This window comes from Lupinus angustifolius, chromosome LG16 (genome assembly GCF_001865875.1).
Source record: "Lupinus angustifolius cultivar Tanjil chromosome LG16, LupAngTanjil_v1.0, whole genome shotgun sequence".
In the NCBI taxonomy this organism is placed as follows: domain Eukaryota; kingdom Viridiplantae; phylum Streptophyta; class Magnoliopsida; order Fabales; family Fabaceae; genus Lupinus; species Lupinus angustifolius.
The window spans coordinates 16,561,125-16,576,784 of NC_032024.1; the positions used below are offsets into that span (position 1 = coordinate 16,561,125).

At 32.9% G+C, this 15,660-nt stretch overlaps 2 protein-coding genes across 2 annotated transcripts; both read left to right on the forward strand.

Annotated features, from left to right (window-relative positions):
• On the forward strand, positions 1,581-5,271 carry LOC109329453 (acyl transferase 4). The gene is made up of 3 exons (XM_019563131.1): positions 1,581-2,186; positions 3,008-3,344; positions 4,513-5,271. The coding sequence occupies exons 1-3, from the start codon at positions 1,770-1,772 to the stop codon at positions 5,049-5,051; spliced, it is 1,293 nt and encodes a 430-aa protein (XP_019418676.1). The 5' UTR covers positions 1,581-1,769; the 3' UTR covers positions 5,052-5,271.
• On the forward strand, positions 7,680-15,088 carry LOC109329446 (ABC transporter B family member 11-like). The gene is made up of 12 exons (XM_019563120.1): positions 7,680-8,072; positions 8,711-8,765; positions 9,163-9,338; positions 9,489-9,710; positions 9,803-10,041; positions 10,199-10,724; positions 10,815-11,088; positions 11,614-12,473; positions 12,593-12,859; positions 12,948-13,211; positions 13,323-13,616; positions 14,386-15,088. Exons 1-12 carry the CDS (start codon positions 7,773-7,775, stop codon positions 14,740-14,742), a joined length of 3,834 nt encoding a protein of 1,277 aa, XP_019418665.1. The 5' UTR covers positions 7,680-7,772; the 3' UTR covers positions 14,743-15,088.

A 15,660-nucleotide genomic window follows, 5' to 3' on the forward strand; every position in this document is an offset into this window, starting at 1 on the left:
TATACCTTTTTATAGGAGTAGAATAAAACTATAGTGTTTTTAGGGGTGGATATATGTTGTCCATGTACTACATTGCATCGACCGTGATTGATTAAAAAAATATATTTAAATTAAAAATTTAATTATTAAGTATTTTTTCTAATCAATCATAATTCATGACACATATAGTGACACAAGTTGTTGGGCATAAGATATACTCCATATTATTATTATTGGTAGCTTGTTATTTGTCCTCTATCAATTTAATTGGTGATTTCATTCTTACTTATCCCTTCATAACAATCTTTTATCCATCATATCCCTCATGTTGTCAACTAAGTCAACACAAAGCACAAAACTGGATTTTTTAAAATAGGATATCAAAGGTGAGACACGTGATCTTCATTCATTATTCAACCCTTTTATCCTTTAGTCTCATTTTTACTCATTTCCACACTGACCAATACAACATGCACCACAGAACTACCACCACAATTGTGTTATTCAACCTCTCAATCATTACAATTCCTTCATCTTAGTCACCATCTCAATCATTACAAAAGCAAATTCTTGTCCACTTCTCACAAGCAATAACATTAGAAAATGAAAGAAATACTATCAAAGAAAATGATTTCATATTTTTTTGTACTAACAATAATACCTCCTCACATTTGTCTAAGGAGTTAATCTCTTTTAGGCTGTATAATTGTCCTTCCCAACAAGTGTCGCTCTCAAGAATCGAAATCTTTGACATTTCGATCATACTAAAGATCTAATAGAACTCCACTAAACCAACACCTTATTGATAAATGGTTGAGTTTGTTAGGAATGGTAAACCATGCACAGAAAGCACGAATCAGTCTCAATTTTTTCTCAATGTTCTTGGATACCCAATAGGTGTTAATTATTTTCCACAAATAACATTGAGACATGCTGACTCCTCTATAAAAGAAGTGGAGTTGAAATCTGAACTCTTCATGAGAAAGTAGAAACACAAAAATATGTGGACCCCTTCATATTAATATCACTTATGTGTATCTATTATCATGAGTTAGTGGTCTTTTACTCTCTGTTGATTCCTCATGAGTCATGACTATGGCCCCTTCTAGCTACATTCTCTACACGGCACATGGATAATAAATAAAAGGAAAATAATATATTCTCCTATTATATCTTCCTTTCGTAAGAAGATGATATATATCACAACTAGATACTTTATTTATTAATGATTGGTTTATAAATATTATGTGTTACTTTCTTGTGGATATGACAACTAGTAGGAGAATTTAGTAGGAAAATATAGCGTTACCCTGAAAGGATAATAATGAAAACGTACCAATTTCTATTCTTCCGAGATAAGGATCTGTTGTCTCAAATCATGTCCTAAACTATGTTCTAAACCAATGAAAACATGTCATATCAATTAAACTAATTAAGTTTTCATTATTTTTTATGTTTTTGCTTCAATATCATTGGTTCAAGACATGATTTTGAATACGATTTAAGATAGAATATCCTTATCCATTCTTCCAAGCATAGCATTCATGGCAATTTTATTTGATTTTGCAAATGAAATGGCCAAAATTGCTTGGCGGAATAGTTTAGTTTTCTACTTTCTACACCAAACCAAGTTTAGACTTAAAAGCCAAGTACCTAAAAAAACATAGAATATCCATTTAATCACTTATAAACAAAGCCTCTCACAATCCATCATAACAATAAATAGAATTACGAACATTCTTCTTCTTATCAACCCTTTACATTGATTCCTATCTTTCAACACTATCATCATGAATATATCTATTATCAGAACCAAACAAAGCCTAGTTAAACCATTCAAGAACACTCCATGCACCACACTAGACTTATCAGCCATTGATAAATTACCTGCCCTAAGATGCAATGCTAAAACCTTGCATGTTTTCAAGCATGGTCCTGAAGCAACAAGGGTTATAAGAGAAGCTTTATCTAAAGCATTAGTTCCTTATTACCCTCTTGCTGGAAGAATCATAGAATCAAAACCAGAAGGGTTGTTGCAAATTGAATGCTCAGGAGATGGTGCATGGTTTGTTGAGGCATGTGTTGATGATTGTAACCTTGAATCTGTGGATTTCTTTGATGATGTTGAGTCTATTCCTTATGATGATCTTCTTCCTCCTGATGATGTTCATGAGATTGAAGGTGTGGATCCTCTTGTGAAAATGCAGGTATCAATCATGTTACATACTTGATGATTGTTCTACCTTACTGTATAAAATTGTTGCAGTTGTCGCCGCGAAAAATTATGTTTGATGTGGTCACAATTATGGTTGTAGCTTCATCGCGAATAGTCCTCGAATCGCAATATTGCAATCAGAATCACAAATACTGGTTGCATAATGTGATTTGAAACATTATTGTTCTAGCTTAATTAGTGTTGATCTCTAGGTAACAAATACAATATTAGTATCATAAAAATGTCTAATGTTTTTATGTAACAAACATAATGAATATATATATATATAAGAACTTTAACAATCAATTATAATAGTTTTATATGTTTCTATTTGATAAAAATGTAAATGATTATGAGGTAATATGTGAAAATCTAATGATTATTGAAATCTAACGTTTAGCAGTTTGTTAAAATATTAATGACCAATTACAATTTCATATATATGAAAAAAACTAAATGAATCTACTTTGTCTAAATGTAATGGACATCAAATTCTAGATCTTCAAATAACAAACTCTCCTCATCATAGAAAATTGGTATATATTATTTAAGCTTAAAGTAAAAAAGTTACACCAACAAAACATTGATTTAGTGGTATAAAATTTCATTAGATCTTTAAATATATCTAAGGTTTGATTCCTGAAGCGACATTTGTTTATTTAAGGCAGTCAAAGATTCTGAAATGGATTAGTTCCTTACTTCTAAAGTAAAAAAATATTCTTGATTATCTAAAAAAAAGTAATAAAGTTGTATAGCGAATTATTATTAATTAGAATTATCATTTATGAATTGTTCATTGGCTTCTATTGACAGGTGACACAATTTGGTTGTGGGGGTTTTGTGATTGGCCTTATATTCTGTCATAGTATATGTGATGGACTTGGTGCTGCTCAATTTCTAAATGCTATTGGTGAATTAGCTAGAGGTTTTGACAAACCCACCATTGAACCAGTGTGGCATAGACACTTTTTTCCTTCACCTCAAATACTCCAACAACAACAACAACCTCAATTACAACCTCAAATAATGCCACAATACAAGCTACAACATGCTAATGTAGACATTCCAATCATTCAAATCAACAAACTAAAGCAAGAGTTTCAACTAGTAACCGGACATAATTGCTCTTCCTTTGAGATTGTAGCTGCAGGTAGGGATTCAAGGATTCATAACTATTTCAAAAAATTATATTTGCACAACTCATGACCAATACTATAGCCCACTAATTTTGAGTTTATAACCTATAGTACCAAGCTTATAAAATCAAAAGTTGTATAAAATTGATCTTTGAGGTTATACATATAATACTAGTATAATATATAAAAAGGAGGCCTCGTGCATAAAGGTCCGACTTAGTAGGGTTTTAGTAAGATAGATATACATAATCTTACTTTAGTAAGTGAAGAGACTGTTTATAGGATATGAACTCATAACTACATGCTCCCTTATACTACTATGATTATATCTTTGTTTTTGGTACGACCAAGGTATCCCGTCCACCTTTTTGGGTAAAGAACTAATCTCTTTCGGGGTTCGTGGTTGTCCCTTCCAATAAGTGTCGCTCACAGGAATCAAACACTCGACATTGGGGATCCAGTGGAACTTTACACCACTATGACTATATTTGTATTTTTTAATAAAAATATTTATCACACATAATTTCCTGGAAACAACTTCTCCGCTTGCGGAACTAAGCTTGTATACATCTACTCTCCTCGGACCCTACTAAGTGGTAGCAGACCTTTTTTATAATTTTTTAGTACCTATACCATCTAATAACATTAAGGGAAAAAGATATATACACCGTCATTGTAAAGGTTTTTTACAATGTCGCTCTATCATCTACCATTGATTTTTAGTCATCATTGACTTTTAAATAAAAGTATTGCAAATAAATGGTAGATAATACACTGACTATGTATAAACTTTACACTGTCAGTGCATACATTTTACACTCTAACATTAAAGCTTTTGTAGTTGTTATATATATATTTTTTGCTATAATTTTATCATTCTTATATATATTTTAGCAGGATTTAATATGAATATATTGATAAAGTAAGTGTTTTTTACATTGTTAGCAAATCATTTACCATTAGTTTATTAATCATTATTGACTCTCAAACAAAAGTAATACAAATCAACGATTGATGATGTGCTGACAATATAAAAGAATTTACATTGTGAGTGTATAATTTTAAACTCATTTTAGTTTACACAACTAGCTATATTTTTTCATAAAAAGATTATTTATTAGATATTTTCATTTATCCAAATGAAATCTCTCTGATTGTTTCTGCATTGGTCCTTCACCATAGGAACTTGGAGTAGCAGAACAAAAGCCATTAATTTTGACCCCAATACACAAGTGAAGTTGGTGTTCTTTGCAAATTGTCGTCAACTATTGGAACCTCCTCTACCCAATGGCTTCTATGGCAATTGTTTCTTCCCAATAACTATAACATCATCATCTGAATCACTTAAAGAAGCATCAATTTTTGATATAGTGAAGTTAATCCAAGCAACAAAAGCTAAGTTACCTATAGAGTTTGATAAGTACTTAAAAGGTGAACATTTGAAAAGTGGTGAAGACCCTTTTGCACCACCTTTGACTTATACAACGTTGTTTATATCTGAGTGGGGAAGGTTAGGTTTTAACCAAGTGGATTATAAGTGGGGTCCACCAATTCATGTTGTCCCTATACAAGGGTCTAGTGTTATACCAGCTGGGATTGTAGGGTCATTGCCTCTCCCAAACAAGGGCATACGTTTGATGACATGGTGTGTGGAGAAGGAACATCATGGTCCCTTCATTGATCACATGCATGGTGCCATGACTCTGGATAATATAGATTAGAGATCGGTATCGGATGCAGATCTTGACACGTGACATAAAAAAAATAAACTATATTTCTCTCTCACATTCTAATATTGGAGAAGATCTTAACCTACTAATATAAGCTTTATTGCGGATTTGCCTTCTAATAGGTACAAGATTAAGGTTCATATGTGCAAAATTGTTGTTTCTATTATTGACTTTATATGGTATTGTTGTAATATTACTGTAATATCTTTGCATTATGCATTTGTTGTTGATATTATTGTAACTCTTATTTATGCATTGTTTCTACTAGAATAATTTATATATATTGTGTGTAATTTTACTATTGTGTAATTCTCATTTTGACCAAATTTTAACTTAACAATTTTTTTAAAAAAGAAAAAAGCCATTAGACCTTACATGTTTAGCCTCACAACTTGATAAACTTTTCATCTCTTCTCTATACTTTCTGCCACATGAGGGAAACTCAATAGTTTATCATCAACACATTAACCTCTTCTATAAAACTCATGTTACACTGTTTCACCCCATAACTTTTCTACTTCATCACCCTGATACCTTTCTACTCCTTCAACTCTTTCTTTTCTCTCTATGTTTTAAGAATTCATGTCAAATGTATTGACTCAACTTATTATTTATAATTTTCTAAGTTTATATGTACGTTACCTTTCTAGGAATATACATATATGCGTGTCTTTTTATATAATTATATATTTTAAGTGGAGCTATGCTTTGTGTTAAGCTCCACCATTTCTACGATTCTACCCCATTCGCTCCAAGATTGTCACTCCATTCTTTAACAACTATGGTTAAAAGTTGAAGACTTATCAAATTTGAATTTATGACATGACAAAGTCATGACATATTTTAGGATGTTTGAAATAAATTATTTACATAAGTTTTATATTGTATTGTCCAATATTGAAATGAAGAATCAATAGAGTATTTAGTGAAAATGGTTTTAAGTGGGTGCTTGAAAGAGTTAACAATATCCGAAGTACAACATAAAATAAAGAGTAAATTACACTGACACCACCTGAGTTTCAGTGAAATTACACAAACCATCCCTCACTTTTCTACACCTACACACCCCTCCCCTATTTTTTAACTTTCATTACATTGACCACCCTGCATAAGAAATAAGTGTAATCTTTTAAACAAAAAATGTGATAAATGCAATTAAGTTAAACAAAACATGATATATTGTGGAGACACGTCCAAATAATATATGAGTCAATATTTCTTTATTATTTTTGGTTCGTTACACTATATTATAAGAGCTATATTTCTTTAGAATTGTTGATGCATTTTGTAACAAAAAATAATAAAGATACATTGATTTGTATATTATTTAGACTTGTCTACACAATATATCATGTTTTGTTTAACTTAATTGCATTTATCACATTTTTTGTGTAAAAGATTACATTTATTTCTTATGCAGGAGTGGTCAATGTAATGAAAGTTTAAAAATATGGGAGGTTTGTGTAGGTATAGAAAAGTGAGAGGTAGTTTGTGTAATTTCACTAAAATTCAGGGGGTGTCAATGTAATTTACTCTAAAATAAAATAAAAAGTATATTCAATGTATTTAAGTGTAATACTAGAAGATAAAAATAAGGAATTTTCTTCAAACCCCACCATTGTGTTTGGTATGACATTTTCATGATATTTGAAAAATATATGTTTGGTGTACTATTTTCAAACCTTTTCAAAATATAAATGATCCCATATTCTTATATTTTCCAAAACAAACCTTTTCTTTAATCCCTCTATCACTATCATTCCCTTCTTATTCTATCTTTCTTCATTTCATTATTTGTTTTAGTGCATTTTTATTCAACTTGTTGGCCATGTCCATTACATGACATGGTTTTGTGGAAAATGTGAACTTGATAAGGACTTTCACAACCACCAAATTGTTGCTTTTTTCAATCTTGCACTCCAAGATATAAAAAGTTTAAGCCTTCTTTAGTTTGACCCGTAATTCAAGCATTGCTATCATCATGAGAATAATTATTAACTTTAATACTAAGCTTTGTCTAATAATAATCAATTTTTTTGTCCCTAGAGTTTTCCGACATAAAATGTATGCACCTGAGTTGGACATTATTAGATACATTTAGATCGATAGAATATTATCTTATCTAGAATTTCGTTAGTTTCATTTTATTAGAGTTTATTTATAGTTTATATTTATCTTATTAATTATTATTTAGGTTTATCAACCAATTATTTGAATAACTTCTACCTATATAATAAATTGTTCGGAGTAACTCATATTTTACTAATCTTTTACCATCATAAACAACACAAAGTTAAAATCTTGTCAAAAACTATTGCCTATAAATAAAATTAATAAGCCATTTGTTTTTCTTCCTTTATTTTTTTGGACTTTTCTTACTCTTTGCATGGAACAGCAAATCCAGCTGTTATTAATCAAAATAAGTACACATTTAAATCTTAAACTACTACTTTGTGTAGTTGACTATAATTTTATATGAAATAATGGAACAACATGCTTCAATTTGTCTATTTATTTTATGATTTATTGATCTGTTTTTTATTTTTGACTTTTTTGACAAACATAACCTCATAAGACCAAAACCTTAAATAACCCTTTGCTTCATACAATGATATTTGCTTCATAAGAACTTGCACCAAATAAGAATTTAGTTCTTATTCAACCAGATTTGTATAGTTATATAACATCTAATATAGAAGGAACTTAACTGATATGGATTCTGAGAATGGTGAAGAACATAAGCATGAAGAAACAAGTGCACCAGAGAATCCTTCAGAGACAAACACAAATGGTGAAAATAGTAAACAAAAAGAAAAAGCTGAAACAGTTCCATATTTCAGGTTATTTTCATTTGCAGACTCTACTGATATTATGTTAATGGTTGTTGGAACCATTGGGGCCATGGGAAATGGTATAGCAATGCCAATCATGACAATACTTCTTGGACAAGTTATTAATACATTTGGAAGTAACCAGACTAACAATGCCAACGTTGTCGACGATGTTTCCAAGGTAGACAATTCATATCGAATTTCGCTAGATTCTTCTTTAGTTATTTTTTTTAATTATGTGATTTTTCCCGACAAAAGGGACGATACAGAATAGTGGATATAGAAGATTTTTATTCTCCTGGTACATATTCATCTTAAAGATCAATTTAATACAAACAAAGCTAAGTATTAAATGAAAAAGAGATTCTTGGAAATATAATTCATGCCAAAAAAAGATGGTCCCTCTGTTTCCTAAAGAACTAGTATTATGTAACAGGAAATTTGTTTTCACTTTATTTTATCTCTATATAGGCTCATAAACTAGAACAGAAAGAGAACTTCAATAAATTATAATTTGGTCAAATGTGGTTTTATCAAAACTAAAGGTATTGAATATTATTCAGTTTCTAATTGTATGCACAAAAACTTTAAGTGACACATAGTGAAATAAAGCAAATAATAGTTACAAATCTTTCTTTGATGAGCTTAATATAGATAAATATATTTGGATTTACTTTATGACAGAGTCCATATATCATATATTCATATGAAAAGTACTTCTATTATGGTAAAAATAAATTAACACTTGTCAGAAAGAAACTGTGGTAATTTTTTATTTCAAGAATATCATGGCTTAGTAATTACTTGTCAACATTGCAGATTTGTCTAAAGTTTGTATACTTGGCAATGGGCACTGGTGTGGCAGCATTCCTACGTAAGTATAGTATGTTAGATATATAAAACTATTCATGCTCTTTTACTCAATTTAAGTTTTTGAAAGAGAAGATTCATCAGTATTGGGGGGTCTGGATTCTCTCCGGTATTGAACAGTCGAGTACTAGAATTTGAGGTAAAAATGAGTTTGATGAATTATAAAAAAAAAATTGAAAGACACGTGTCACCATCTCCACCCAGTACTGGAGATGATCTGGATTCAGTATCAGAGAGGATCTGGATTTAGTACCTGAGAGGATTTGGATTCAGTATTGGAGTTTCTATAACCAGGCAAAAATCACCTTAAGCATTCCTTAGTATAGTATCTAAAATGACAAGACTTTTTAAGACATGAAAAAAAGAGGCTCTGAAGTGCAAAAATCTTCACATTTTTTCAGAGGTGTCTAGTTGGATGGCCACAGGGGAAAGACAAGCTGCAAGAATAAGAGGCATGTATTTGAAAGCTATACTAAGACAAGACATTAGTTTCTTCGATATGGAAACTAACACCGGCGAGGTTATAGGGCGAATGTCGGGTGACACAGTTCTCATACAAGATGCCATGGGTGAGAAGGTACTAAACTACTAAACTACAACTCCTACTATTATATGATGCAACAGTTACATTACAATATATTACATACATTGAATGAAGATATTTGAGAAATGAACATAAATGCAAGTTAGGAGTTTCCCTTTACTAAGAAGTTGTTTGTTTAAACAGGTTGGAAAGTTTCTGCAGCTAATGTCAGCATTCATTGGAGGATTTGTGATAGCTTTTGTCAGAGGGTGGCTTCTTACTCTTGTCTTGATGTCCACTATTCCACTTCTAGTAGTTTCCGGCGCTACTATGGCGCTTGCCATAGGAAAGACATCATCAAGAGGTCAAAAAGCTTATGCAAAAGCCGCAAATCTAGTTGAACAGACAATTGGCTCGATCAGAACTGTATGCTGTTCTTAAACCTTAATACCTTGTTAACGAATATCTTTGACCGCGCTATGATTTTCGTTATTTTTATTCGCGGTGTATATTTCCAGGTTGCATCATTTACTGGTGAAAAGCAAGCAGTATCTAGTTACAGCACATTTCTTGAAGATTCTTACAAATCAGGAGTTCAAGAAGGTTTCGTAGCCGGAACAGGTCTTGGCACGATTATGTTCTTTATTTTCTGCCTTTATGCTTTGGCTGTCTGGTATGGCGCAAAATTGATCATGGAAAACGGATATAATGGTGGTAGGGTGATCAATGTGATTATCGCTGTGTTAACTGCTTCCATGTGAGTAGATTATATTTTTGTGTATTTCATGTGTTAATGAAGTATACAAACTCATTGATTATTTATAAAAACCGTTATGAGTTTACGGCTACACACGAATATATAAATAAGAAGAGATGCATACTGCTTATTTACATAAATTTTCACATGGATATAGGTCTCTTGGCCAGGCATCCCCTTCCATGAGTGCTTTTGCTGCAGGTCAAGCAGCAGCTTATAAAATGTTTCAAACAATTGAGAGGAAGCCGAATATCGATGCTTATGACCCAAACGGAAAAACTATAGAGGATATTCACGGTGAAATAGAGTTAAGGGATGTTTATTTCAGTTATCCAGCTAGACCTGAGGAATTGATATTCGATGGTTTCTCTCTTCAAATATCTAGTGGTTCCACTACAGCATTAGTCGGACAAAGTGGAAGTGGCAAGTCTACGGTCATCAGTTTGATAGAAAGATTCTACGATCCACGGGCAGGTGAAGTTCTTATCGATGGCATTAACGTGAAAGAATTTCAGATTCGATGGATCAGAGGAAAAATTGGCCTTGTCAGCCAAGAGCCGGTGCTGTTTGCATCCAGCATTAAGGATAATATTGCATATGGAAAAGAGGGAGCAACAGTTGAAGAGATAAGAGCTGCAGCTGAACTTGCCAATGCCGCAAAATTCATTGATAAATTGCCGCAGGTCATAGTTGCTACAATTTTGGTGCTGCATTTTGATTCATGGTCTTTCGACTTTTTTATGTAACCTTAAGATTTTACCTTCTGCATCCAGGGTTTGGACACAATGGTTGGTGAGCATGGAACTCAGCTATCCGGTGGACAGAAGCAGCGCATTGCCATTGCCAGAGCAATCCTGAAAGATCCAAGAATTCTACTTCTAGATGAAGCTACAAGTGCACTTGATGCAGAATCTGAAAGGGTGGTGCAAGAAGCTCTAGACAGGATCATGGTCAACAGAACCACTGTTGTTGTAGCACATCGCTTGAGCACGGTGAGGAATGCCGATATGATAGCTGTTATCCAAAGCGGGAAAATGGTTGAAAAAGGTATGAAACAAACAAGTTTAGCTAAAACATTGCTTCTTCAGTTCAATAAACTATCAATTATAAGTGGTTAGTTTTTTGGACCAAGAACTAATCATAAGGTTTAACATTATAGCTATTAGCAAGGATGTAACTTTATTTGCTTAAAACTTCTCGAAACTCTATAAAGCGAAGGGGTACTGTCATTACAAGCACCATGAGACACTGATCAACTACAGCAAACATGGCTTTCTTACAGAAATCATTGATACCGCATTTCTATATTTCTGAATTTTTTTACATGTTACTGCATCCTAAGTAAGTCAATCAATTAATAATTAAATGAGGGATGAGTAACTATTTGGTTCAAAACCATTCATGGTTCATGATTCAACTTTTGAGAGAACAGAAGAAGGCATTCCCCTCGGTATAAAATGATAATCTCTTTCCTTAATAACAGAGATCCTAGAACTTATCAAATATTGATAGGAACGAACTTTCAGACTTTTGTTTTTATGTATCTCACTATAACTTGTGCTTATCATTCAGGAACACACATAGAACTACTCAAGAATCCTGGTGGAGCTTACTCTCAACTTATACGGTTACAAGAAGAAAGGAATGAATCAGGAGAAAGTGCAGACCATCAAAACAAGAGAGAACTTTCCTCAGGATCCCTTAAACATTCGAGTCGACCAGGGTCACTTAGAAGATCAGGATCATCTGTGGGGAATAGTAGCAGCCACTCTTTTTCAGCTCCGTTTAGTTTACCAACAGGAGTTAACATCCCTGGTCCTGAATCTGAACATTCAGAAACCAAAGAAAAACCAGGAAAGGTTCCAATCGGACGCCTTGCTGCGCTCAACAAGCCCGAGATTCCAGTGCTTCTGATTGGATGTGTAGGTTCCATAGCAAATGGTGCTATATTTCCAGTATTTGGCTTGTTGCTTTCTAGTGTTATCAAAATATTTTATGAACCATTTCATGAGCTGAAAAAGGATTCCAAATTTTGGTCACTAATGTTTGTGGCCCTTGGACTTGCATCATTAGTGGCAATTCCAACCCGAATGCACTTTTTCTCTGTCGCTGGAAGTAAGCTAATCCAACGAATAAGGCTAATTTGTTACGAAAAGGTGATCAACATGGAGGTTGGTTGGTTTGATGAACCTGAGAACTCAAGTGGTGCAATTGGTGCGAGGCTCTCAACCGATGCTGCACTCGTACGTGCCCTTGTTGGTGATGCACTCGGACTATTGGTTGAAAATATAGCAACGGCTTTGACAGGTTTGATTATTGCTTTCACCGCGAGCTGGCAGTTGGCGTTTATTGTTGTTGTCTTCATTCCCTTCATTGGACTCAACGGATATATTCAAATTAAATTCATGAAGGGATTCAGTGCAGATGCAAAGGTAAGCAAGTAACTCAATAATTTGGATTCTGCAACAAATCCATACAACGGTTGCATAAGTAAAAAACATAATTTCGATTTTGCAACAAATTATAAGTATTGTAATACAAATTGATGCAGATAATGTATGAGGAAGCAAGCCAAGTTGCTAATGATGCAGTTGGAAGCATAAGAACAGTAGCTTCTTTTTGTTCTGAAGAGAAGGTTATGGAACTATACAGGAAGAAATGTGAAGGTCCCATGAAAGCGGGGATTCGACAAGGCTTGATCAGTGGAACAGGATTTGGAGTTTCATTTTTCTTACTATTTTGTGTCAATGCACTATGCTACTATGTTGGAGCGAGATTCGTGGATGCTGGAAAGGCAACATTCTCAGATGTTTTTCGGGTACTAACTCTACTATGCTTGTCCAACATTTGTTAAAAAGTTTTAATATTTCAACCTAAAAAGTTTCCTTCTTAAAAACATTTTGCAGGTTATCTTAGCTTTAACTTTTACAGCTAACGGAATTTCCCAATCAAGTTCCCTTGCTCCTGATTCTAGCAAAGCCAAGTCAGCTATTGTGTCGATTTTCGGAATAATCGATAGGAAGTCTAAGATAGATCCAAGTAATGAGTCCGGTACAACGCTTGATAGCATAAAGGGAGAAATTGAGCTTCGTCATGTAAGCTTTAAGTATTCATCTAGGCCTGATATTCCGATTTTTCGAGACCTTAGCTTGACTATCCATTCTGGCATGGTGAGTTTTAAGTTCTGTTTTTAAACTCTACCTACATTTCATGATACCGAAATACCAAGCAACTGAAAATGCATGCTGCAATAATGATTCTAATCAAATTTGCTATTTCAGACAGTGGCCCTTGTTGGTGAAAGTGGAAGTGGGAAATCCACAGTGATTTCCTTGTTACAAAGATTTTATGACCCTGATTCTGGTCACATTACATTTGATGGGGTAGATATTCAGAATTTACAGCTCAAATGGTTAAGGCAACAAATGGGACTTGTTAGCCAAGAACCAGTATTGTTCAATGACACTATTCGAGCCAATATTGCATATGGAAAAGAAGGCATTGCTACTGAAGCAGAAATTATAGCTGCAGCAGAATTGGCCAATGCCCATAATTTTATTAGTGGATTACAGCAGGTAAAAACAATGAAGAACATTTTTTTTCTGCCAAATAGTCCTTTTTACACAAACACATCTTCACAATATTCATTATAATTAAGTCATATCATGACTTTTTGTACACCAACATTTTTGTTGGTATAACAACAGTATCCCCTCACCATTAATCCTTTTCGGGGTACGTGATTATTCCTCCCAACAAATGTCGCTCTCAGGAATCGAACATTTGACCTTTTGACCTATATAGGGATCTAATAGGACCTTACACCATTAGGCCAACGCTTTATTGGTGTACACCTAGATTTTTTTGGTACTACTAAGAGTATCTCATCACCCTAAAGGTAAGGAATTAATCCTTTCGAGGTGTGTGACTGTCCCTCTCAACAAGTGTCACTTCCAGGAATCAAACCTTTGACCTTTTGGTCATCATAGAGATCTAGCGGAGTTTTACACTACTAGACCGATATCTTATTAGTTGTACACCTAGATTTTGATTTTGCCTCCTATAACAATTTTAAGATAACATGCATAGTATCAATCATTATTCATTTATGCCTTATTACTTATTTGGAATGAACAAATATCTACTGTCTCAAACTATGTCCTGCACCAATAACAATGAAGCAAAAATAATGAACATTTAATTTTTTTAATTGACATGACATGTTTTCATTTGTACAAGACAGCAAATCATCTTTCATCTGGAATAGTTTCAAGCACACTTGTGTCTTATTTAGTGAATTGTTCACATAGCCAAATTTGACAATTTTATTCTAAACTTTTACAGGGTTATGATGCTATAGTTGGAGAGAGGGGAATACAATTATCTGGTGGACAAAAACAAAGGGTAGCCATTGCACGTGCTATAATCAAAAGTCCAAAGATATTGCTACTAGATGAAGCTACAAGTGCATTAGATGCAGAATCAGAAAGAGTTGTTCAAGATGCATTAGACAGAGTAATGGTGAATAGAACCACTGTGATAGTGGCACATCGTTTATCTACAATAAAGAATGCAAATGTTATTGCAGTGATGAAAAATGGAGTTATTGTTGAAAAGGGAAGACATGACACACTGATAAACATTGAGGGTGGATACTATTCTTCCTTAGTCCAACTTCATGCAAGTACTTCAACTGTATGATATATCGGTGTCTGAACTAATCAAATATTGTCACATAAATAAAAAGAAAACTTTATAAAACAAAAAGTAACATTTTTATATTATTTATCAAAATCTGATTGGTTTAGGATAAGAAATAAGTCACTTTCGAGGATAGGTGATCTCTGTCCCACTTTCCGATGTTGTTTTCTGTATGTTCTTTCTTTTTTTCCTTCTTTGGATATTAATTTTTGTGAAGTTAGATATAAGAGCAGTTTTCACTCTTGCTTCCCTTTCCATAGAAGAAAACTAGTTCATATTTTCTTAGTTTCTTACTATTGACATTGAGCATTACAAATTATAAATTCTATTCATATGTTTAGATGAATAGCTACAGATGATGCACAAAATAAATAGTGAAATGCTACTAATACATTTATGCAATGTCCCTGTAAAGTTTTCTATATGTTGAATACATCATTTATCATTCATGTGTATTACACAAATTTAAGATTCAATGATTATAGTGTAAAAAATTCTTACATAGTTCTTTTTTTATTATTGTTATCTCATCAAGCAAAAAATGCAGCAACATAATATTCTCTGAACAACTGGTAGAGGTGCTCTTTCCTTAATTTCTTGCACAATATTTACTATGATGCCCGTGAAAAATATATTTAGAGAAATCATTGACAAAATAATTAATTACCAATAGCAGGTTAAGTACAAAAACTTTCTAAGAGAAAATTAGGCCAAGAAAGTTATGCCATAATCTACTAAAAATAACAGACTTGAGCATATTGAGACTTGGGGAGAGTAGTTTCTTCCTTTCAGTTTCATATATCCTTTTTTAATCTTTATTAAAATAATTTTGTACTTGTCTTTTCCATTTTGCATTTTCTATGGTTGAATAAGTCTTCATTTCTAAGTTTATCTTTCTAAATCAATTGTTAGTATTTA